Source organism: Oncorhynchus mykiss, chromosome 18 (assembly GCF_013265735.2).
Source record: "Oncorhynchus mykiss isolate Arlee chromosome 18, USDA_OmykA_1.1, whole genome shotgun sequence".
Classification (NCBI taxonomy): Eukaryota; Metazoa; Chordata; class Actinopteri; order Salmoniformes; family Salmonidae; genus Oncorhynchus; species Oncorhynchus mykiss.
Window position 1 is genome coordinate 18,176,513 of NC_048582.1, and position 24,893 is coordinate 18,201,405.

Sequence of the window (24,893 nt, forward strand, 5' to 3'; positions counted from 1 at the left end):
CATGTGTCCTCTGTTAAGGCCTATTTACCATCAAACCACCGAAAAAAAACACTACCAGCTAAACTCGCCCCTCCCCTTCTACGCGTGCCCGTGGCTCTGAGCGCGCCCCCCACTGTTTCCCTCTTTTCGCGGGGTCCTGCAGTGCCTCCCCTCTCCTCGCCCCCGCGGCGCGCATCCGTTGCTGTAATCTCGTCTGTGTCCGCCAGGAGGCAGTAAGGTTGCAGTGAGAGGCTGCGCCACCAGAACAGCATTACAGCGAGGAAGGCTCCACCAGATGGCAGTTTAGGATTGTTCCTTTCTGCTCCAAGGCGCGGTTCCCGCTTCTCACGACATATTTACAATATTAAAATCTACACACTTTTATCAGATATATCGATTATTTTATTTCGGAAGACTGTAATCGATTGGTCAATGGCCGGTAAAGGTGAGTTTGTTGGTATTTTGGTTGTGTTTTTGGCTTGTGCGAAAGGGGAGACGGGTCTCAGAATCAAGATGGTGGATTCAGAGAGAGGGATGGGGAGAGAGGAGGGGGATGGGTGCTGCTCCGCAAGCTAGCGGAGAGAGAACTGGATGTGTTCTCGCTCTTCCCTCTGTTCGGCTAGCTAGCTACATGGTCGAGGGCCATTAGCGGGAATGTCTCTCCATGTCAGATTACAGGGACGCACGAGAGACTTGACCGCTGTGTTTTGCCAGAATCACTTTTCACCACTCGCCCTTAGTTTTCCCGTTACTAAGACAATGTGTGTGACGTGTTTTTATTGCTCTTGATAGACGGACAGATTCAAAGCGTCAACACAGTGTTGTATGCAAACTCTCTTATTGCAACGTTATAGTGCCGCCTGCGCGACCTAGCCACACATTGCTATTGTTGCTAGCTAACCCTAATTCATTGCATATGTGTCGGGTTTTCGGATGATATATTTGGGAGCAATGTAACGTCAGTGTTAGTCAGGTTGCTGTCACCAGTGCTATTTGACATCCATCCATGCCAATCTATCACTCCATTCGTAGAGATTCTGCAGAAATTTCACCAGTAACCTTAGCAACATTGTTTCCTGTTTTCCCACCCATTGTTTTGACATGTTACTTATTGTACCGAAGTTCAACGTTGGGATTCTTGACAAATTGCAATATTTTGACTAGTAGATAATTTTTTGTAAAGTGCAGCTAGCTAGTTTGCTAACCCACTCCGCCCCTTTCTCTGCTAAACGAAATTTAGCGGGGAAGTGTGTGAGGGGGATGGGTTCCAAATCCAACCCTGGTTACAGTCCAACGCTGTTGGTCTCCATGCTTCCTACTCCAGACCTCTCTCCCAGGGATCCATTCTTCTGGCAGAAGTCAGTTATGGGTTAATGAGGATATCTGTTCACCTACCATTTCAAATCCACATACATCTTTCTTTATTAAGGAAGTAGGAAATATGGAGTTGGTGAATATTTGGCCAAGTTAGTTAGCTAGCTGGCTACTTTAAGCCTAACTCTTTGAAGATTGTCTTACACCCAGCTTCACTGCTCTTTGTATGGTGTCTGATGTTTACGGTAAAAGGCTATTCAGCCAGCTTGTGTCCTAGTGATCATTCACTGATTGTAAACAAAGTGGTTATGCAACAAGCGGAGCCATGTGACTTTCCACCAGCAAACTGAACTAGCAGTCTACTGTTGGCTATGCATCCTGCAACGACCAACTAGCTACACTGACTGTAAACTGGTGCCTGAGATACAATACAACTTTATTGTCCCACATTGTAATGTTCCTCGTCTCCTTTTGCGTAGAACATACGACATAGACTGGCAATATTTAGTACACAGCCATAAAGCGCCACACACTGCAGGCCAGGATATGATCTTCACTTGGCAGGGCTGTTGTTGACACAATTCTTGGTTGAGTAGTGTGACTTGGTAAGATTTCCAGTGTGTGACTAACCTATTACATATGGCAAATCAACTTGAAATGGGAAACGTTTCAATGCAATGGGGTATACATACAGTACTTCTCTGAGCAGCCTAGTTATTGACTTTGTTGAGTCGGGGGCTGGGATACAAGTCTACAAACCTAACATTTTAGCAATAATTCTACAGCACAGATACTGCCCATCTGCAACAGTCTGAGGGTCTATCTCTTCAAAAGCACCTTGCCTCCTCTACCACCTTGCCTCCCTTCTTATCTGTTGGACTTGTATTGCCATCACTTTCACCAGCACTGATTCGGCTCATGATGTCGTTGTTTTACGTACTCTAGTTGAATGCACAGATTGTGTCATACATTGTCAGCTAAAAAAAAGGTTGATGTCAAGCCTTGGTTATGTGGATCAGACTGGTGCTAAATTACTCAAATGTAGTGTAATTTAGGGGGGGGATCATGGTTTTTGAAGAACATGGAGTAGATATTCCCTGAAATAGCTTTCCTAATAGCTTAACAATCCAAAAACATCTGTTGAAAATAGTCTAGGTTTCTAGGCTAAGAATGTTTTCACTGAACGTGAACCAATCATGAAACCCTAGCAAGCTGCTGTTTACACAAGTTAACTGGAGACTCTAGTCATGGATTAAGAGGCAACGTTACCGCTTCAAACAGCATTAAATAGTTTTTCATATTTTTTATTCCTTTACTACTGCAAATAATAGCTGCTAATTTGTATAAACTTGAGTTTGTTGTATAATTTGTCCTTGTCTGCACCACCCATAGAAACTGGATGGTCTCCGGTAGTTTGACCGTTAGTGGTAGTGCCAGGTATAATCATAGCATTTGGCTAGGCCACATGTAGGACCTTGAGCAAAACATTTCAATTTGTTTAGACCAGGGGAAGAGCTAGATGGGGAGCCCTCCATACCTATTCAAAGGCAGGGGAAACACTGGAGTGGCTGTTCTGTAAGGAACAGGAAGTTACCGTCGCTCTCTCATTGAAACAATGATATCCGGTCATCCTGCCGTGGGCCCAGTCCAGTAATCCAGACCAGACTGTTCTGCAGCAGTAGGTCAGGCAGAGTCTACATTAAAACAGGGGTTGGCAACTAGATTCATCCACAGACTGGTTTTTGTCAGAGGATGGTCGAGGGACTGGAACATAATTCTAATCATTTGAACACTGCAAATTGACCACAACTATGCCCCAAAAGTGGTTGTATGTTAAATTACATTGAGACACGAGACATGTCTCTTTTTGTTATTTGTGGGAATACTTTAAAAAAATGTATTTCACCTTTATTTATCCAGGTAGGCCAGCTGAGAACACCTTTATTTAACCAGGAAGGCCAGCTGAGAACACCTTTATTTAACCAGGAAGGCCAGCTGAGAACACCTTTATTTAACCAGGAAGGCCAGCTGAGAACACCTTTATTTAACCAGGAAGGCCAGCTGAGAACACCTTTATTTAACCAGGAAGGCCAGCTGAGAACACCTTTATTTAACCAGGAAGGCCAGCTGAGAACACCTTTATTTAACCAGGAAGGCCAGCTGAGAACACCTTTATTTATCCAGGTAGGCCAGCTGAGAACACCTTTATTTAACCAGGTAGGCCAGCTGAGAACACCTTTATTTATCCAGGTAGGCCAGCTGAGAACACCTTTATTTAACCAGGAAGGCCAGCTGAGAACACCTTTATTTAACCAGGTAGGCCAGCTGAGAACACCTTTATTTAACCAGGTAGGCCAGCTGAGAACACCTTTATTTAACCAGGAAGGCCAGCTGAGAACACCTTTATTTAACCAGGTAGGCCAGCTGAGAACACCTTTATTTATCCAGGTAGGCCAGCTGAGAACACCTTTATTTAACCAGGAAGGCCAGCTGAGAACACCTTTATTTAACCAGGTAGGCCAGCTGAGAACACCTTTATTTAACCAGGAAGGCCAGCTGAGAACACCTTTATTTAACCAGGAAGGCCAGCTGAGAACACCTTTATTTATCCAGGTAGGCCAGCTGAGAACACCTTTATTTAACCAGGAAGGCCAGCTGAGAACACCTTTATTTATCCAGGTAGGCCAGCTGAGAACACCTTTATTTATCCAGGTAGGCCAGCTGAGAACACCTTTATTTATCCAGGTAGGCCAGCTGAGAACACCTTTATTTAACCAGGAAGGCCAGCTGAGAACACCTTTATTTAACCAGGTAGGCCAGCTGAGAACACCTTTATTTAACCAGGAAGGCCAGCTGAGAACACCTTTATTTATCCAGGTAGGCCAGCTGAGAACACCTTTATTTATCCAGGTAGGCCAGCTGAGAACACCTTTATTTATCCAGGTAGGCCAGCTGAGAACACCTTTATTTATCCAGGTAGGCCAGCTGAGAACACCTTTATTTATCCAGGTAGGCCAGCTGAGAACACCTTTATTTATCCAGGTAGGCCAGCTGAGAACACCTTTATTTAACCAGGTAGGCCAGCTGAGAACACCTTTATTTATCCAGGTAGGCCAGCTGAGAACACCTTTATTTATCCAGGTAGGCCAGCTGAGAACACCTTTATTTATCCAGGTAGGCCAGCTGAGAACACCTTTATTTAACCAGGTAGGCCAGCTGAGAACACCTTTATTTATCCAGGTAGGCCAGCTGAGAACACCTTTATTTATCCAGGTAGGCCAGCTGAGAACACCTTTATTTATCCAGGTAGGCCAGCTGAGAACACCTTTATTTATCCAGGTAGGCCAGCTGAGAACACCTTTATTTATCCAGGTAGGCCAGCTGAGAACACCTTTATTTATCCAGGTAGGCCAGCTGAGAACACCTTTATTTAACCAGGTAGGCCAGCTGAGAACACCTTTATTTATCCAGGTAGGCCAGCTGAGAACACCTTTATTTATCCAGGTAGGCCAGCTGAGAACACCTTTATTTATCCAGGTAGGCCAGCTGAGAACACCTTTATTTAACCAGGTAGGCCAGCTGAGAACACCTTTATTTAACCAGGTAGGCCAGCTGAGAACACCTTTATTTATCCAGGTAGGCCAGCTGAGAACACCTTTATTTATCCAGGTAGGCCAGCTGAGAACACCTTTATTTATCCAGGTAGGCCAGCTGAGAACACCTTTATTTATCCAGGTAGGCCATTTGAGAACAAGTTCTTATTAACAACTGTGACATGGCCAAGATAAAGCAAAGCAGTGCGACACAAACAACAACACAGAGTTCAAATCTGGGAACAGATGTTCTAAATTAAACTCATTTTAACTGATTTATTTCCTTGTGATTTTAGTCTTTTTTTCACCCAAAGCTAAAATCCTAAATTATTATATACATATTTTTTAAATAAAAACTTTGGGGTGTGGGCCTGTGTAATGACTAGTGTATTTATAGTAAGTTATTCATTTGTAATAGCTAGTTGAGTTGTGCAAATGAACCAGCTTTGATTTGTAACTGAGTTAGTATTTTATGATCAGGCCAATTACACCATAAATTATACTGTAACATGTTGCCATTACACAGCTCCAGAGTGTCCTCCTTGACTTCAGCAGATTAAGTTTAGACATGGTTATTGAATCCAAGCTGAATCCAGATTTAGGTGTGTCTGTGAAGAAAGTATTATTTCAGTTTTAGGGAATGACCAATATCAAGCGTGTTCGCTGAAAGAATAGGCCCTACGACTCTTTAGAATGAGGACATCTTGAAGCTATCTAAAGCAAATGGTATGTATACAGGGAAGCTGTCAGGACCACTCACAGTGAAATAACAATTTTGGCTTTAATTGGCACTAGACAAATCGGATGCTATTAGTTAGCTATCTGGTTGTGTTGCATAGTAAGCTGTGGTGTAGTTAGCTAGCTGGTTGTTGTGTAGACGGCTGTGGTGCAGGCCTAGTTTAGTTGCAGTTTGTGGTGTAATCAGCTAGCGGGTGTTTAGTGGGTTGGCTAGTGGATGTTTACCGGGTTGGCTAGCGGATGTTTACCGGGTTGGCTAGCTGACCTGTAGCATCAGATGGAGAGAGAGAATGTGGGGCTGAAAATGCTCTGAAGCCTTCCTGTCCAGCGCTGCGCTTGGTTGATTAACATCAATCCCTGAGACCTAGCAGACTGGTGTACTTGTTGGCCACTTGTTTCAACACCCAGTTGGCTATACTAGTGTAACATTAAATAATGTATCTAAAGGCATTGAAAGCACACAGTCAATTGTGTTTCAGCACGGTAGCATTGCATCTAAAGCTAACATGATACTGCTAATATTCCTCCAGCTGATGCTTGGCTGATTTTGTTTTTCTAGCACATTATTCTCCAACACTACTACTGCTGGTGACACATTTAATGTGGGCCTACCCTCAGGGGATCAATAAAGTACAGTTACTCACATACACACTCACACACACACACACACACACACTAACATACATATTTTACATCATTGTCTGCCTAGCCTATATCATGCTCCTGAGATTTTCTGGCGGAGAAAGCCGGCTCACACTCAGATTAAGGGTGTGTGTGTGTTGTTCACGTCATCTGCCCTCATAGTCTCGTGTGGGATTAAGGCTTTCCCTGTAGCACAGAAGATTAAACTACCCCTTCTAACCCCCAGATTACCAGATTACTCCATTACCATTGTATCAGCAGTGGTCTGGTAAACTACCCTCGTGGATGATGAACATTGCCTGTCAGGGACCTGAAGACTGTTAGGATGTTTAGGCTTTAGCTCAATGAGATAATGCAGTCTTCAGTTGAAGAGAAGTCGGGCCCTAGGTTCTATGTCTGGACAGTCACACTAGCATATTGACAACCTGGAAATGTCACTTTCCCCCAGTAGCATTTCCCACCAAACCCCTTTCCCACCAAACCCCTTTGGCCAAACAAACATCTGACTTCATAGGCTGACTTCATGACCAGGCTGCAGAGAGCCCTGGATATGCAGTGCTCTTGAACCCAGTCTTTATCTCTCTCACACACACACACAGATTCTGCTAGTCACAGTAATGGGTTCTCTGTAGTGAAATGATAACGTTCTGGAGCCTCTTATGTCATTAGGGTATAATAACCTCAGCTGGAGAAATATGTGCGTGTGTATAGCAACAGACAGTGAATGTGGGTCAAGGTGAGAGCGAGAGAGGCAGAAAGATGAGACAAACTAATGAGTCTCTTGCTCCCACAGCCCTCCCCTCTCTCCTCCTCTGCTCCCGCTGATCTCCCTTTGTGCGCTTGTTCTCTCCTCCATTTCACTCTCCCTCGCTCTCTCTCTGCGTCTCCATTTTGCGATAGCTGCAGTGAGCCAGGCGGCCATTGCAGAGAGAATCTTCTTTCTTTCTTTCTTGCCTAGCGGTATTTCTTGCTTGGTTGTTTTTTCTCTTGAGATATAAAAAAATTAAACCTCTTTAGAAACCTTTATTTTTATGTAGAGCCTGCAGCCCAAAGCCTACTCTAGAGCTCTGTAAAACCACTGTATTACTGTAGAGCCTGCAGCCCAAAGCTACTCTAGAGCTCTGTAAAACCACTGTATTCTTGTAGAGCCTGCAGCCCAAAGCCTACTCTAGAGCTCTGTAAAACCACTGTATTACTGTAGAGCCTGCAGCCCAAAGCCTACTCTAGAGCTCTGTAAAACCACTGTATTCTTGTAGAGCCTGCAGCCCAAAGCCTACTCTAGAGCTCTGTAAAACCACTGTATTACTGTAGAGCCTGCAGCCCAAAGCCTACTCTAGAGCTCTGTAAAACCACTGTATTCTTGTAGAGCCTGCAGCCCAAAGCCTACTCTAGAGCTCTGTAAAACCACTGTATTACTGTAGAGCCTGCAGCCCAAAGCTACTCTAGAGCTCTGTAAAACCACTGTATTCCTGTAGAGCCTGCAGCCCAAAGCCTACTCTAGAGCTCTGTAAAACCACTGTATTACTGTAGAGCCTGCAGCCCAAAGCCTACTCTAGAGCTCTGTAAAACCACTGTATTCCTGTAGAGCCTGCAGCCCAAAGCCTACTCTAGAGCTCTGTAAAACCACTGTATTCCTGTAGAGCCTGCAGCCCAAAGCCTACACTAGAGCTCTGTAAAACCACTGTATTCTTGTAGAGCCTGCAGCCCAAAGCCTACTCTAGAGCTCTGTAAAACCACTGTATTCCTGTAGAGCCTGCAGCCCAAAGCCTACTCTAGAGCTCTGTAAAACCACTGTATTCCTGTAGAGCCTGCAGCCCAAAGCCTACTCTATAGCTCTGTAAAACCACTGTCTTACTGTAGAGCCTGCAGCCCAAAGCCTACTCTAGAGCTCTGTAAAACCACTGTATTACTGTAGAGCCTGCAGCCTAAAGCTACTCTAGAGCTCTGTAAAACCACTGTATTACTGTAGAGCCTGCAGCCCAAAGCCTACTCTAGAGATCTGTAAAACCACTGTCTTACTGTAGAGCCTGCAGCCCAAAGCTACTCTAGAGCTCTGTAAAACCACTGTATTACTGTAGAGCCTGCAGCCCAAAGCTACTCTAGAACTCTGTAAAACCACTATTACTGTAGAGCCTGCAGCCCGAAGCCTACTCTAGAGCTCTGTAAAACCACTGTATTACTGTAGAGACTCTCTGTACTATAGAGACCATGATGCTGCATTATTAAGTGAACCCCCACTACAGATACCTTAGAGCAGGCCAGAGGAGCTCCACTCATTTGTCAAGGGGGCATGAGTTTATTGGCATGATTCAAGGGACCAGAGAATGAAAATTAGGAAGGTATTTTTTTCATGGCCAATGGGCTGGACACAGTGAGGACACATGTTATTCCCTTATTACATTTTACATTTTCATCATTTAGCAGACGCTCCTATCCAGAACGACTCATTCACTACAATATCTACTACGCTGTTGCTTAAAGACTCATTCCATTTGGGATTGGCAGAGAGAAAGAGATGGGTAGGAGAGGGAGAAGATGGGCGAATGGTGAGTGAGTGAAAGAGAGCGGTTGTGCGTGAGACACTTCATCCCATCATGTCATTACCCTTCAGAACAGGGTTCTCCAATAGGTGGCCCGCCTGTGATTTTATTTTAAATATATATATATATACACACACACAGCACCAGTCGAGTTTGGACACACCTACTCATTCCAGGGTTTTCCTTTATTTGGACTATTGTCTACATTTGTGAATAATAGTAAAGACCTCAAAACTATGAAATAACACACATGGAATCATGTAGTAACCAAAAAAGTGTTAAACAAATTGAGATTTTTCAAATAACCACCCTTTACCTTGACAGCTTTGCACGCTCTTGGCATTCTCTCAGCCAGCTTCACCTGGAATGCTTTTCCAACAGTCTTGAAAGAGATCCCACACGCTGAGCACTTGTTGACTGCTTTTCCTTCTCTGCTGTCCAACTCATCCCAAACCATCTCAATTGAGGTCGGGTGATTGTGGAGGCATCTGATGCAGCACTCATTACTCTCCTTCTTGGTCAAATAGATGAAGGCATTGTGTGTGTGTGTGATATTTATATTATATATACACTTAGGTTGGAGTCATTAACTTGTTTTTCAACCACTCCACAAATGTCTTGTTAACAAACTATTGCTTTGGCTACTTTGTAATTTTTCCAACAATTATCTAAATAAAGATTTTCACTTAAGTCACTGTATCACAATTCCAGTGGGTCAGAAGTTTACATACACTATGTTGACTGTGCCTTTAAACAGCTTGGAAAATTCCAGAAAATGATGTTATGTTAGAAGCTTCTGATAAGCTTATTGACTAATAAGCTAATCATTTGAGTCAATTGGAGGTGTGGATGTATTTCAAGGCCTACCCTCAAACTCAGTGCCTCTTTGCTTAACATCATGGGAAAATTAAAAGAAATCAGCCAAGACCTCAGAAAAACAATTGTAGACCTCCACAAGTCTGGGTCATCCTTGGGAGCAATTTCCAAATGCCTGAAGGTACCACGTTCATCTGACAAACAATAGTATGCAAGTATAAACACTATGGGACCATGCAGCGTCATACCGCTCAGGAAGGAGATGCGTTCTGTCTCCTAGAGATGAACGTACTTTGGTGCGAAAAGTGCAATTCAATCCCAGAACAACAGCAAAGGACCTTGTGAATATGCTGGAGGGAACAGGTACAAAAGTATCTATATCCACAGTAAAACGAGTCCTATATCTACATAACCTGAAAGGCCGCTCAGCAAGGATGAAGCCACTGCTCCAAAACCATCATAAAAAAGCCAGACTACGGTTTGCAACTGCACATGGGGACAAAGATCGTACTTTTTGGAGAAATGTCCTCTGGTCTAATGAAACAAAAATAGGACTGTTTGGCCATAATGACCATCGTTATGTTGGGAGGAAAAAGGGGGAGGCTTGCAAGTTGAAGAACACCATCCCAACTGTGAAGCACGGGGGTGGCAGCATCATGTTGTGGGGGTGCTTTGCTGCAGGAGGGACTGGTGCACTTCACAAAATAGATGGCATCATGAGCAGGAAAATTATGTGAATATATTAAAGCAACATCTCAAGACATCCGTCAGGAAGTGAAAGCTTGGTTGCAAATGGGTCTTCCAAATGGACAATGACCCCAAGCATACTTCCAAAGTTGTAGCAAAATGGCTGAAGGACAACAAAATCAAGATATTAGAGTGGCCATCAAAGTCCTGACCTCAATCCCATAGAAAATTTGTGGGGAGAACTGAAAAAGTGTGTCGGAGCAGGGAGGCCTACAAACCTGACTCAGTTACACCAGCTCTGTCAGGAAGAATGGGCCAAAATTCACCCAACTTATTGTGGAAGGCTACCCAAAACATTTGACACAAGTTAAACAATTTAAAGGCAATGCTACCAAATACTAATTGAGTGCATGTAAACTTCTGACCCACTGGGAAAGTGATGAAAGAAATAAAAGCTGAAATAAATCATTTGCTCTCCTATTATTCTGACATTTCACATTCTTAAAATGAAGTGGTGATCCTAACTGACCTAAAACTTGGATTTTTTACTAGGATTAAATGTCAGGAATTGTGAAAAACTGAGTTTAAATGTATTTGGCTAAGGTGTATGTAAAGTTCCGACTTCAACTGTACATTTACATATATACGTAAACTCAGCAAGAAAAGAAACGTCCCCCTTTTCAGGACCCTGTCTTTCAAAGAGAATTAGTTAAAATCCAAATTACTTCAATGATCATCATTGTAAAGGGTTTAAACACTGTTTCAAATGCTTGTTCAATGAACCATAAACAATTAATGAACATGCACCTGTGGAACGGTCGTTAAGACACTAACAGCTTACACACGGTAGGCAATTAAGGTCACAGTTATGAAAACTTAGGACACTAAAGAGGCCTTTCTACTGACTCTCAAAAACACCATAAGAAAGATTCCCAGGGTCCCTGCTCATCTGCGTGAATGTGCCTTAGGCATGCTGCAAGGAGGCATGAGGACTGCAGATGTGGCCAGGGCAATACATTGCAATGTCCGTACTGTGAGACACCCAAGACAGCGCTACAGGGAGACAGGAAAGGACAGCTGATCGTCCTCGCAGTGGCAGACCATGTGTAACAATACCTGCACAGGATCAGTACATTCGAACATCACACCTGCGGGACAGGTACAGGATGGCAACAACTGCCCGAGTTACACCAGGAATGTACATTTCCCCCCATCAGTGCTCAGACTGTCCGTAATAAGCTGAGAGAGGCTGGACTGAGGGCTTGAAGGCCTGTTGTAGGCAGGTCCTCACCAGACATCACCGGCAACAACATCGCCTATGGGCACAAACCCACTGTCGCCTGACCAGACAGAACTGGCAAAAAGTGCTCTTCACTGACGAGTCGCAGTTTTGTCTCACCAGGGGTGATGGTCGGATTCGCGTTTATCGTCGAAGGAATGAGCATTACACCGAGGCCTGTACTCTAGAGCGGGACCGATTTGGAGGTGGAGGGTTCGTCATGGTCTGGGGCGGTGTGTCACAGCATCATCAGACTGAGCTTGTTGTCATTGCAGGCAATCTCAACGCTGTGCATTACAGGGAAGACATCCTCCTCCCACATGTGATACCCTCCTTGCAGGCTCATCCTGACATGACCCTCCAGCATGACAATGCACCAGCCATACTGCTCGTTCTGTGCGTGATATCCTGCAAGATAGGAATGTCAGTGTTCTGCCATGGCCAGCGAAGAGCCTGGATCTCAATCTTGAGATCTCAAACCTGTTGGATCGGAGGGTGAGTGCTTGGACCATTTCCCCCCAGAAATGTCTGGGAACTTGCAGGTGCCTTGGTGGAAGAGTGGGGTAACATCTCACAGCAAGAACGGGAAAATCTGGTGCAGTCCATGAGGAGGAGATGCACTGCAGTACTTAATGCAGCTGGTGGCCACACTAGATACTCACTGTTACTTTTGATTTTGACTCCCCCTTTGTTCAGGGACACATTGTTCAATTTCTGTTAGTCACATGTCTGTGGAACTTGTTCAGTTTATGTCTCTGTTGAATCTTATGTTCATACAAATATTTACTCATGTTAAGTTTGCTGAAAATAAATGCAGTTGACAGTGAGAGGACATTTATTTTTTTTGCTGAGTTTACATGCATGCATACATACATATAGTGCCTCCAGACTTTTTTCACATTTTGTTACAACCTGAATTTAAAATGGATGCAATCTAATGTGTTCTCCTAATGTTATTTTTATGTTACAAATCATAATGGTCAATGTATTCAATTTCATCCTGGTTTCTGTCATCCAGTGTGTGTGTGTGTGTGTGTGAGAGAGATTGTTGACCTCAAATGGACACTTACTCTGTGTGGCATTGAAATGTTAATTTTTTTGTCACTGGTCTACATACAGTACCCCATAATTTCAAAGGGGAATTATGTTTTTCGAAATGTTGACTAATTCTTTTAAAATGAAAAGCTGAAACATCAGTAGGGATTCAACCCCTTTGTTATGCCAAGCCTAAATAAATTCAGGAGTGAACGTTTCTTAAAACCCTTTGAGCATGGTGAAGTTATTAATTACACTTTGGATGGTGTATCAATACACAACAAAGATGCATGCGTCCTTACTAACTCAGTTGCCGGAGAGGAAGGAAACCGCTCAGGGATGTCACCATGAGGTCAATGATGATAACTTTAAAACAGTTACAGCGTTTAATGGCTGTGATAGGAGAAACTGAGGATGGGTCAACAACATTATAGTTACTCCGCAACGCTAACCTAAATGATAGAATACAAATATTACAAAACATGCATCCTGTTTGCAACAAGGAACTAAAGTAATGCCGTAAAAGATGTGGCAAAGCAATTCACTTTTTGTACTGAATACAAAGCGTTGTGTTTGGGGAAAATCCATCACTGAGTACCACTCCATATTTACAAACATAGAGGTGGCTGCATCATGTTATGGGTATGTAATCGTTAAGAACTGGGGAGTTTTTCAGGATAAAAAAATACATGGAATGGAGCCAAGCACAGTCAAAATCCTAGAGGAAAACCTGGTTCAGTCTGCTTTCCACCAGTCACTGAGATATGAATTCATCTTTCAGCAGGACAATAACCTAACACACAAGGCCAAATCTACACTGGCGCCAAGAAGACAGTAATGTTCCTGAGTGGCCGAGTTTCGGTTTGACTTAAATCTACTTGAAAATATATGTCAAACTGAAAATGGTTGTCTAGCGATGATCAACAACCAATTTGACAGTGCTTGAAGAATTCTGAAAAGAATAATGGGGAAATGTTCCACAATAATCTCTTACCCCGAAAGACTCGGAAATTAGATATTTCTGTATTTCATTTTCAATACATTTGCAAAAAAATTCTAAAAACATGTTTTCACTTTGCCATGATAGGGTTGTCATTATTGACTGTAGATGGGTAAGAAAAGAGTGGATCCATTTAGAATTCAGGCCGTAACACAACAGCATGTGGAATAAGTCAAGGGGCCTGACTACTTTCTGAAGGCTCTGTATCTCTTTGGAATTCTTGCAGTCAAATTATTTATAACTATGTTCCGACCATCCGCTCAAGGAAAACTCGGCCCACGGCTGAATGTAATTGGGGACCCCTGCCTTAAGGTGTCTGTCTGCTTCTCCTTCCTTGTACGACTGGGGTCATGACTGGGTTAGGAGAGTTCCATCTCTCTCATTGACCTGCATGGGGATAATACTGGTCCCCTTATTTTCCTATCTCCTTGTTAATTTATTCTCACTCTTCTCAGACTCTCTTGATCTATATCATTTGATCATTCCCCTCTCTCGTCTCTCTCTCTCTCTCTGGCATTCCCCTCTCTCGTCTCTCTCTCTCTCTCTCTGGCATTCCCCTCTCTCGGGTGAAAACTCTTGTTATTATACCTCTTAAGGATGCTATGGTCTCTTTTCCGCACCAGGCTTGTTGGCTCTCATACAGAACCTCCGAGATAAGAACCCCCACACTGTTCAACTGACAGGGCAGTATTGAAATGAGACAGAAGTAAATAACTGGAGCAGTCCGTATCATCCCAGTCCTAGCTAGAGCAGTCCATATTATCCCAGTCCTAGCTGGAGCAGTCCGTATTATCCCAGTCCTAGCTGGAGCAGTCCGTATTATCCCAGTCCTAGCTAGAGCTGGTGTTTGAGGATCAGGACTGACTCCTCTGATCTCTCTGCCCTCATTTATCTGGTGTCTACGACTGTTTCAGATCAGAGGATAATAGCATGCCCAAAAGTCCTCATCCAAATGACAAGGTTTTATGTTTCAGAAAATGGTGTGACATTTCAGAGACTATAATCGTGTCCTTGTTTTACTAGTTGGCCTAGTTGTCTTGGTCCAGATTGAATGGCCCAGTAATTGCAGGCAGCCGTCTCAGAGAGCTGTCTTTTATATGCTATTTCCCTCTCTTTCACCTCTGTCTAGTTGCTGCTGGAAACACCTGTGTTTTTGTTGTTGTTTTGGATTCGGACAGGATCACTTTCTTATGAGTGATGCTCTTTAGAGTGCAGAAGCATTTTGTGTGTGATCTCTAAGAATCTTGTTAAAATGCATTATTGATGTAGGCAACACCTTTTCTCTCACTCTATCACATTTGTATTTATTTAACCTTTAACCTTTATTTTATTTAACCTTTACCTTTAACTAGGCAAGTCAGTTAAGAACACATTCTCATTTTCAATGGCGGTCTAGGAGCAGTGGGTTAACTGCCTTGTCCAGGGGCAGAACCTTGTCAGCTCGGGGATTCGATCTAGCAACCTTTCGGTTACTGGCCCAACGCTCTAACCACTAGGTTACCTGCCGTCCACATGGAGCTGTCTGAGTGAAGGGTCATGCTCTGCCAAATGATAGGATATTTTACAGTTGACTGCTGTCCCCCTCCTCCCAAGAGATGTGTTGTCCTCATCTTCAGTGCTGTTAGTTCCCACAGCTTTGTTGGTCAGAGGCAGCCTAGTGACCGTACTCTCTATCCTTGTTCCCATCATGACAGCATTCTTATGGCCGACTTTATTCAGGTGAAGTAGGATTGTATAATGTGGGTGATGTGTTATTATCTGACAGGTCGTTATAGTTGAAAACAGTGGAGATCCTCAACAGCAGTGAAAGGGACGTCTAACGAATCCCCAGAGATCACAATGGATATCTTCATCTCTTTTGTGCCTTCTTACCCCCTGTCCTTCTCCCCCCTCCTCTTTCCCCAATCTCCCCCCTCCATCACTCTCTCTCCTCCCCACCCAGTCCCTTCTCACTGATCAGCCAATCAGGGGAGGGGGGGGGGGGCTTATGACCCACAAGGGTTGCCATGGCAATGCCTGCCTGCCTCCGGGAGTACATGTCATGCATGTTAAGTGGCTTACACACACACACACACACACACACACACACACAGTTATATGTGTGTTCAGTCAGACCACAGATGATAAAATATGAGTGCTGGATAACTGTCTGTAACGTGTTATACAAGCCATCCCTGCCTGCCTCCGTGTGTGTGTGATCCCTCACATTGATTCTAAGCAGGATCAGCCTATTGTAGCAGAGGAAGCTCTGGTTATTCTGTGTGGTATGACACACACACACATTCCTGATGCCACAGCACCACCTGGAATGTCAGGGTGAGTGCTTCAGAGCCTCCAAGCAGTGAAATCACACAATTCCACTCTCTCTGTCTCTCCTTGTGGAGCTGCTCTGCTCTGAGAGAAAGGGACACAGACACACACACCTCTCACCCGGGCAGCTCCCAAAGCGGTCAGAGCCCAGTATCTGGAATACAGATACCACAGGTGTGTGTTTGTTGCTCTCTTTTTAAATAGTGAATAGACACTCCCTCCAGGTGTCTTTGATAATTAAGGAGTATTGGTAACAGTAGTCTTCAGTCAATGGCCAATAACAACTCTGGCAGATACCCATCTCTGGCCTTCTGCCAAGGTGACGCACAGCTTTCAAATACTATCTGAACCCAGTCACACAGATTTCCCCTGTTGCTTTTGCCTTCTATTGTCCAGAGAGAATATAGAATTGGGGAGGGAAGGAAGGGAGGAGAGGCAGAGATGGAGAGCACACATTTCAGCCAGCAGTGGGGACCGTAATGATCCCTGGAGAGATGCTACTAGAAGTGTGGTGGTGGTAGGGGGGCTGTACTGCATAATGACAGTAGCTGATGGTTAGCGTTCAGGATTTCCCTCTGTGTTTTTACAGCTCTTCACATCCTACCACCTTTTATTAGTTAACCTCAATGGTTAAAACCTTACATGGTGGTACCCAATATTGGGTAAAAAAAAATATACTGACATTTTCTACTTACAAGTCCAATCAACAATTTACTTTAATCAATGAATAAATCAGTAAATGATCATATGTATATTATATACCGGTACAAACTAGCTATGTTTTGTATATATAATAATCAAAATAAACAAAAGTTGATAGACCTAGCTGAGATAAAGCTGAGAATCCACCATCTCATCACTTCTCCCTGTGTGCCCTGCTGTGTGTGACAGACAGACAGAGGGGTGTGTGTGCATGTGTTGGTAACAGACTCACTCGGCTGGTGTGCTCAAAAGCTCTCTCCAGTTTCTCTGTGTGTGAGAACATTTAAATACAGTCTCTCCTAGCCTGCCCCCTACTGTTGTTTAAGCCCAGTCTCAGCCACACACACACACTCACCCTCCATAACACTCCCTAGACACACTCAACAAAGAGACAAAACACCACATAAACTCACGTTTAACTTATTGAGAGGTTAGATGATTTTTCTAATGATTAAAACCTTGTTAAAGCTGTATAAAGTGTGTTTATTTAGATGGAGGTGAGAGTACTTTGTGGATCATACTGCCATTGGTGGCCGAAGCAGGGTACTGCACCCACTCGTTGATATTTACTACACTAGGCCTAATATTTAGTAATGACTGTTATTTCTATAAATAGGGCCAGGAGTTTATTCCTAGCCAGGCAAGCAAATTGATAGGACAAATGTTACATGTAACGTATAGCCTATAGAAGGAGCCCTAGTGTTTTCCTGACCTTGCAACTGTGAAAAACTCTGGGGTTTAACCAGCAACAAAGGATTTTCCCTTTTTCATAAAGGATCAGATTTGACAACAAAACATTCTGGGTTTGTTATGGGATTTGTTGTGAAGATTTTTTCAAAGAAACTTTACTTTAAGTTGAAATCACATTGTTTGAAATGATTAGAATTTATAATGTTGTGGTTGAAATGATAAAATGTAATGTAATTGGTTAGAATGTTGTTAACATGATTAGACCTCTTTCTGTTTGAAACGTGCACGCTCTCGACACGCCCCCTCTAGACTTTACTGTTGCACTTCCTAAAGTGGCCAGTTGGTGTCTCCCTTTCCATCTTTCTCCTCCACTCTGCCTGCTTTATCTCTCTCCTCCCTACCTTCTATCTCTCCTCTGACACCCACTCTTTCTCCTTTCTCTCCTTTTTTCGTTCTCTTTTTCAAGTTGCGTAAATGTTGAGAATATTCCAAACTAAATCATCAGACATTTGTGACAAATGGCTAAACTGTGTCTCTCTCTTTCTAGGGGCTGGTGTGTTGTGAGGTGCTGTGTCCCGTCCCCAGTGTTGAGTGAATTTGGTCACCACTCTGTAACCCCCCCCCCCACACACACACACACACACACACACACACACACGGTTGACCCCGTACCGAGCCACACCCCTCCCTCCAGCGGACCACACACACCCACTCTTTCCTGAGGACACACACCCCTCCCCTGCAGCAGTCAGGATGATCACCTCTGAGCTGCCTGTCCTACAGTGAGTCTTTCCCTGTTGCATCGTCAACCAAAGCCTCATTAAGAGATCACAACACACACCTGATGCGGTAATTAGTCAAACGTAGGTGTGTGTGTAATGTATGTTGTGACTGCTGAGTGTGGGTAGAATTATGTAGGTGTATCCCTCTCAGTATAAGTGGGTGTGTGTTGCAGGGACTCGTCCAATGAGAGCGGAGCGGCAGACACAGTGAGTCTGAGTGTGAGTGTGAGTGAGCTGGAGGACCCGACAGACACTAAAGGCAAGAAGAAGAGAGGGAGGCCTGGCAGACCACCAGTAAGAACACCTTTCTACGAGGTTCCTTCTCTCTGCATTGTCTCTTCCTGTATATCTGAACCCTTTGCTCCTCCCTTTTTAAGGCAGCCAATAAGAAGCCTCGGAAGTCCCCAGCGGAGAAGGCTACAGGCGGGGCTAAAGGGAGGAAGGCCAATGGGGTCCCTCAGACCAACGGCGAGGGAGGAGACCCCGTCACTCTGTTTGAGGTGGTCAGAATGGGAAAGAGTGCCATGCAGTCTGTGGTTGATGACTGGATCGAGTCGTACAAGCAGGACAGAGACATCGCCTTACTGGACCTCATCAACTTCTTTATCCAGTGTTCTGGCTGCAAAGGTATTACTGTTAACTGCTACCGACACAACAGACAACATTCTGATTTATATAGGCCTCATTTCCAGGTTGGTTGTATTGTGGTTGTTAAAGGTTGTATTGTGGTTGTGCGTAACCCTCTTCAGGCACCGTGCGCATCGAGATGTTCCGGAACATGCAGAACGCTGAGATCATCAGGAAGATGACAGAGGAGTTTGACGAGGTAATGCATCAAAGCTGTCATTGGTCGGATGAGGGGAGGGAGGGAGGATATAGACTGATGTGTGTATTGATGTACGTCAAGGACAACTGTGTGACTACTGCTGATTATAAAAAGGGCTTTATAAATAAATCTTAATTGATTGACGACCCTCTCACCATGTCCTCACCCCAGTAATAGATCAACATGTTTATATGTGGTCTGCAGGACAGTGGGGACTACCCTCTCACCATGTCCTCACCCCAGTAATAGATCAACATGTTTATATGTGGTCTGCAGGACAGTGGGGACTACCCTCTCACCATGCCCTCACCCCAGTAATAGATCAACATGTTTATCTGTGGTCTGCAGGACAGTGGGGACTACCCTCTCACCATGCCCTCACCCCAGTAATAGATCAACATGTTTATCTGTGGTCTGCAGGACAGTGGGGACTACCCTCTCACCATGCCCTCACCCCAGTAATAGATCAACATGTTTATATGTGGTCTGCAGGACAGTGGGGACTACCCTCTCACCATGTCCTCACCCCAGTAATATATCAACATGTTTATGTGGTCTGCAGGACAGTGGGGACTACCCTCACCATGCCCTCACCCCAGTAATAGATCAACATGTTTATCTGTGGTCTGCAGGACAGTGGGGACTACCCTCTCACCATGTCCTCACCCCAGTAATAGATCATCATGTTTATCTGTGGTCTGCAGGACAGTGGGGACTACCCTCTCACCATGCCCTCACCCCAGTAATAGATCATCATGTTTATCTGTGGTCTGCAGGACAGTGGGGACTACCCTCTCACCATGCCCTCACCCCAGTAATAGATCAACATGTTTATCTGTGGTCTGCAGGACAGTGGGGACTACCCTCTCACCATGCCCTCACCCCAGTAATAGATCAACATGTTTATATGTGGTCTGCAGGACAGTGGGGACTACCCTCTCACCATGTCCTCACCCCAGTAATATATCAACATGTTTATGTGGTCTGCAGGACAGTGGGGACTACCCTCTCACCATGCCCTCACCCCAGTAATAGATCAACATGTTTATCTGTGGTCTGCAGGACAGTGGGGACTACCCTCTCACCATGCCCTCACCCCAGTAATAGATCAACATGTTTATATGTGGTCTGCAGGACAGTGGGGACTACCCTCTCACCATGTCCTCACCCCAGTAATATATCAACATGTTTATGTGGTCTGCAGGGCAGTGGGGACTACCCTCTCACCATGCCCTCACCCCAGTAATAGATCAACATGTTTATCTGTGGTCTGCAGGACAGTGGGGACTACCCTCTCATCATGCCCTCACCCCAGTAATAGATCAACATGTTTATCTGTGGTCTGTAGGACAGTGGGGACTACCCTCTCACCATGTCCTCACCCCAGTAATAGATCAACATGTTTATATGTGGTCTGCAGGACAGTGGGGACTACCCTCTCACCATGCCCTCACCCCAGTAATAGATCAACATGTTTATATGTGGTCTTCAGGACAGTGGGGACTACCCTCTCACCATGCCCTCACCCCAGTAATAGATCAACATGTTTATCTGTGGTCTGCAGGACAGTGGGGACTACCCTCTCACCATGCCCTCACCCCAGTAATAGATCAACATGTTTATCTGTGGTCTGCAGGACAGTGGGGACTACCCTCTCACCATGTCCTCACCCCAGTAATAGATCAACATATCGATCATGTTTATCTGTGGTCTGCAGGACAGTGGGGACTACCCTCTCACCATGCCCTCACCCCAGTAATAGATCAACATGTTTATCTGTGGTCTGCAGGACAGTAGGGACTACCCTCTCACCATGCCCTCACCCCAGTAATAGATCAACATGTTTATCTGTGGTCTGCAGGACAGTGGGGACTACCCTCTCACCATGCCCTCACCCCAGTAATAGATCAACATATTGATCATGTTTATCTGCGGTCTGCAGGACAGTGGGGACTACCCTCTCACCATGCCCTCACCCCAGTAATAGATCAACATATTGATCATGTTTATCTGTGGTCTGCAGGACAGTGGGGACTACCCTCTCACCATGCCCTCACCCCAGTAATAGATCAACATATTGATCCTAATTATCTGCGGTCTGCAGGACAGTGGGGACTACCCTCTCACCATGCCCTCACCCCAGTAAGAGATCAACATATTGATAATGTTTATCTGTGGTCTGCAGGACAGTGGGGACTACCCTCTCACCATGTCCTCACCCCAGTAAGAGATCAACATATTGATCATGTTTATCTGTGGTCTGCAGGACAGTGGGGACTACCCTCTCACCATGTCCTCACCCCAGTAATAGATCAACATGTTTATCTGTGGTCTGCAGGACAGTGGGGACTACCCTCTCACCATGTCCTCACCCCAGTAATAGATCACCATATTGATCATGTTTATCTGTGGTCTGCAGGACAGTGGGGACTACCCTCTCACCATGTCCTCACCCCAGTAATAGATCATGTTTATCTGTGGTCTGCAGGACAGTGGGGACTACCCTCTCACCATGTCCTCACCCCAGTAATAGATCAACATGTTTATCTGTGGTCTGCAGGACAGTGGGGACTACCCTCTCACCATGTCCTCACCCCAGTAATAGATCAACATGTTTATGTGGTCTGCAGGACAGTGGGGACTACCCTCTCACCATGCCCTCACCCCAGTAATAGATCAACATGTTTATGTGGTCTGCAGGACAGTGGGGACTACCCTCTCACCATGTCCTCACCCCAGTAATAGATCAACATGTTTATCTGTGGTCTGCAGGACAGTGGGGACTACCCTCTCACCATGTCCTCACCCCAGTAATAGATCAACATATTGATCATGTTTATCTGTGGTCTGCAGGACAGTGGGGACTACCCTCTCACCATGTCCTCACCCCAGTAATAGATCAACATATTGATCATGTTTATCTGTGGTCTGCAGGACAGTGGGGACTACCCTCTCACCATGTCCTCACCCCAGTAATAGATCAACATGTTTATATGTGGTCTGCAGGACAGTGGGGACTACCCTCTCACCATGTCCTCACCCCAGTAATAGATCAACATGTTTATATGTGGTCTGCAGGACAGTGGGGACTACCCTCTCACCATGTCCTCACCCCAGTAATAGATCAACATGTTTATATGTGGTCTGCAGGACAGTGGGGACTACCCTCTCACCATGTCCTCACCCCAGTAATAGATCAACATGTTTATCTGTGGTCTGCAGGACAGTGGGGACTACCCTCTCACCATGTCCTCACCCCAGTAATAGATCAACATGTTTATCTGTGGTCTGCAGGACAGTGGGGACTACCCTCTCACCATGCCCGGGCCGCTGTGGAAGAAGTTCCGCTACAACTTCTGTGAGTTCATCTGCGTATTGATACGTCAGTGCCAGTACAGCATCATCTACGATGAGTACCTCATGGACACGGTCATATCCCTCCTCACGGGACTATCTGACTCACAGGTCAGAGCTTTCAGACACACCAGCACACTGGCAGGTAAGAGATTCCCTTTCCCTCTGTCTCCGTCTCTCTTTTCTCTCAATCTCTGAAAGAACTGGAGACCAGTGTCATTGCTCGGTGTAGATTACTAGATCTATCTATACGTCTCTGTAATATATATTTGTGGTCCTTGAAGATCAGTTGTATTGTGGCCCTGTCTGTCGTCTCCCTCCAGCGATGAAGTTGATGACAGCGTTGGTGAACGTGGCGTTGAACCTCAGTATCCACCAGGACAACACCCAGAGACAGTATGAGGCTGAGAGGAACAAGATGGCCGGAAAACGAGCCAATGAGAAGCTAGAGCTGCTGCTGCAGAAGAGGAAGGAGGTACGTGATTGGTCTGCTGGTGTTGGAGGAGGGGCTAGGATCCAACATCTGTCATTCCTCTGAAACAGACCTTCACACACTCTGACCTCCTGACTGTCGTTCCCCCACAGCTCCAGGAGAACCAGGATGAGATTGAGAACATGATGAACTCTATCTTCAAAGGCATCTTTGTCCACCGCTACAGGTACACACACACACACACACACACACACACACACACACACACACACACACACACACACACACACACACACACACACACACACACACACAGTAATGAAAGTAGTGATGATGATGGTGTTGGGGTGTGTTTCAGGGATGCTATAGCTGAGATCAGAGCTATCTGTATTGAGGAGATTGGAGTTTGGATGAAGATGTACTCTGACGCCTTCCTCAACGACAGCTACCTGAAATATGTAGGATGGACCTTACACGACCGGGTAGGCATACACACACACACACACACACACACACACACACACACACACACACACACACACACACACACACACACACACACACACAGACACAGACACAGACACAGACACTTACTCTCTCTCTCTGTGTCTCTTTCTGTGTCTCTCTCTCTCTGTGTCTCTCTCTCTGTGTCTCTCTGTGTCTCTCTCTCTCTGTGTCTCTCTCTCTCTCTCTGTGTCTCTCTCTCTCTCTCTGTGTCTCTCTCTCTCTCTGTGTCTCTCTCTCTCTCTGTGTCTCTCTCTCTCTCTGTGTCTCTCTCTCTCTCTGTGTCTCTCTCTCTCTCTGTGTCTCTCTCTCTCTCTGTGTCTCTCTCTCTCTCTGTGTCTCTCTCTCTCTCTGTGTCTCTCTCTCTCTCTGTGTCTCTCTCTCTCTCTGTGTCTCTCTCTCTCTGTGTCTCTCTCTCTCTGTGTCTCTCTCTCTCTGTGTCTCTCTCTCTGTGTGTCTCTGTCTCTCTCTCTCTCTCTGTCTCTCTCTCTCTCTGTCTCTCTCTCTCTCTCTCTCTCTCTCTCTCTGTGTCTCTCTCTCTCTCTCTCTGTGTCTCTCTCTCTCTCTCTCTCTCTCTCTGTGTCTCTCTCTCTCTCTCTCTCTCTGTGTGTCTCTCTCTCTGTGTCTCTCTCTGTGTCTCTCTCTCTCGATCTGTGTCTCTCTCTCGATCTGTGTCTCTCTCTCGATCTGTGTCTCTCTCTCGATCTGTGTCTCTCTCTCGATCTGTGTCTCTCTCTCGATCTGTGTCTCTCTCTCGATCTGTGTCTCTTTGTGTCGCTCTGTCTTTCTCTGTGTGTCTCTGTCTGAGTGTCTCTGTCTCGATCTGTCTCTTTGTGTCTCTCTGTGTGTCTGTCTCTGTGTCTCTCTGTCTCTCTCTCTGTGTCTCTCTCTGTGTCTCTCTCTGTGTCTCTCTCTGTGTCTCTCTCTGTGTCTCTCTCTGTGTCTCTCTGTGTGTCTCTCTCTCGGTCTCTGTGTCTCTGCGTAGCAAGGTGAGGTCCGTCTGAAGTGTCTGAAGGCTCTCCAGAACCTGTACACCAACAGAGAACTGTTTCCTAAACTGGAGCTGTTCACCAACCGCTTCAAGGACCGCATCGTGTCCATGACTCTGGATAAGGAGTATGACGTGGCTGTGGAGGCTATTAGACTGATCACTCTCATCCTGCAGTATGTATCACACACACACGTTTGCCATTTCACACATTCTCATATAATGGGACCCTGTGTGCTTATTGTAACGGTTTGGGATTGGCTGCGGCGTTTAATGTAACCATTTGTGATTGGTTGTTCTAGGGGCAGCGAGGATGCGTTGTCCAATGAGGACTGCGAGAATGTCTACCACCTGGTTTACTCCGCCCACAGACCTGTCGCCGTGGCAGCAGGAGAGTTTCTGCACAGGAAGTGAGTCTGCCTGCCTGTATGAGTGTAGGAATCCAACCCATAAATCCATTCAGCGATTATTATTGGCTGATATTGACCTTTTCCAGCAACATTCCACTTTGTGTGCAGGTTGTTCAGCAGACATGACCCCCAGGCAGAGGAGGAGTTGGCTAAGAGGAGAGGGAGGAGCAGCCCCAACGGGAACCTCCTCCGCATGCTGGTGCTTTTCTTCTTGGAGAGTGAGCTTCATGAACATGCAGCCTATCTGGTGGACTCTCTGTGGGAGAGTTCT

At 45.3% G+C, this 24,893-nt stretch overlaps 1 protein-coding gene across 2 annotated transcripts in view; it reads left to right on the forward strand.

Annotated features, from left to right (window-relative positions):
* The first annotated feature begins 208 nt into the window (after nt 1–208).
* Nucleotides 209–24,893, forward strand: part of LOC110517300 (cohesin subunit SA-1) — a 47,420-nt gene continuing 22,735 nt past the window's right edge. Inside the window, exons 1-12 of one of the 2 annotated variants that reach the window (XM_036952116.1) lie at nt 209–424; nt 17,873–18,107; nt 18,281–18,401; nt 18,485–18,734; nt 18,857–18,933; nt 22,228–22,432; nt 22,611–22,762; nt 22,873–22,946; nt 23,079–23,202; nt 24,210–24,388; nt 24,515–24,622; nt 24,731–24,893. The exon at nt 24,731–24,893 is cut by the window's right edge and continues 70 nt beyond it. In XM_036952116.1, coding sequence (XP_036808011.1) covers nt 18,079–18,107; nt 18,281–18,401; nt 18,485–18,734; nt 18,857–18,933; nt 22,228–22,432; nt 22,611–22,762; nt 22,873–22,946; nt 23,079–23,202; nt 24,210–24,388; nt 24,515–24,622; nt 24,731–24,893 — 1,482 coding nt within the window. In that variant the 5' untranslated portion in view covers nt 209–424; nt 17,873–18,078. Of the gene's footprint in view, nt 425–17,872; nt 18,108–18,280; nt 18,402–18,484; nt 18,735–18,856; nt 18,934–22,227; nt 22,433–22,610; nt 22,763–22,872; nt 22,947–23,078; nt 23,203–24,209; nt 24,389–24,514; nt 24,623–24,730 lie in introns of those variants that run through there. The other variant, XM_036952115.1, reaches the window with a different exon arrangement.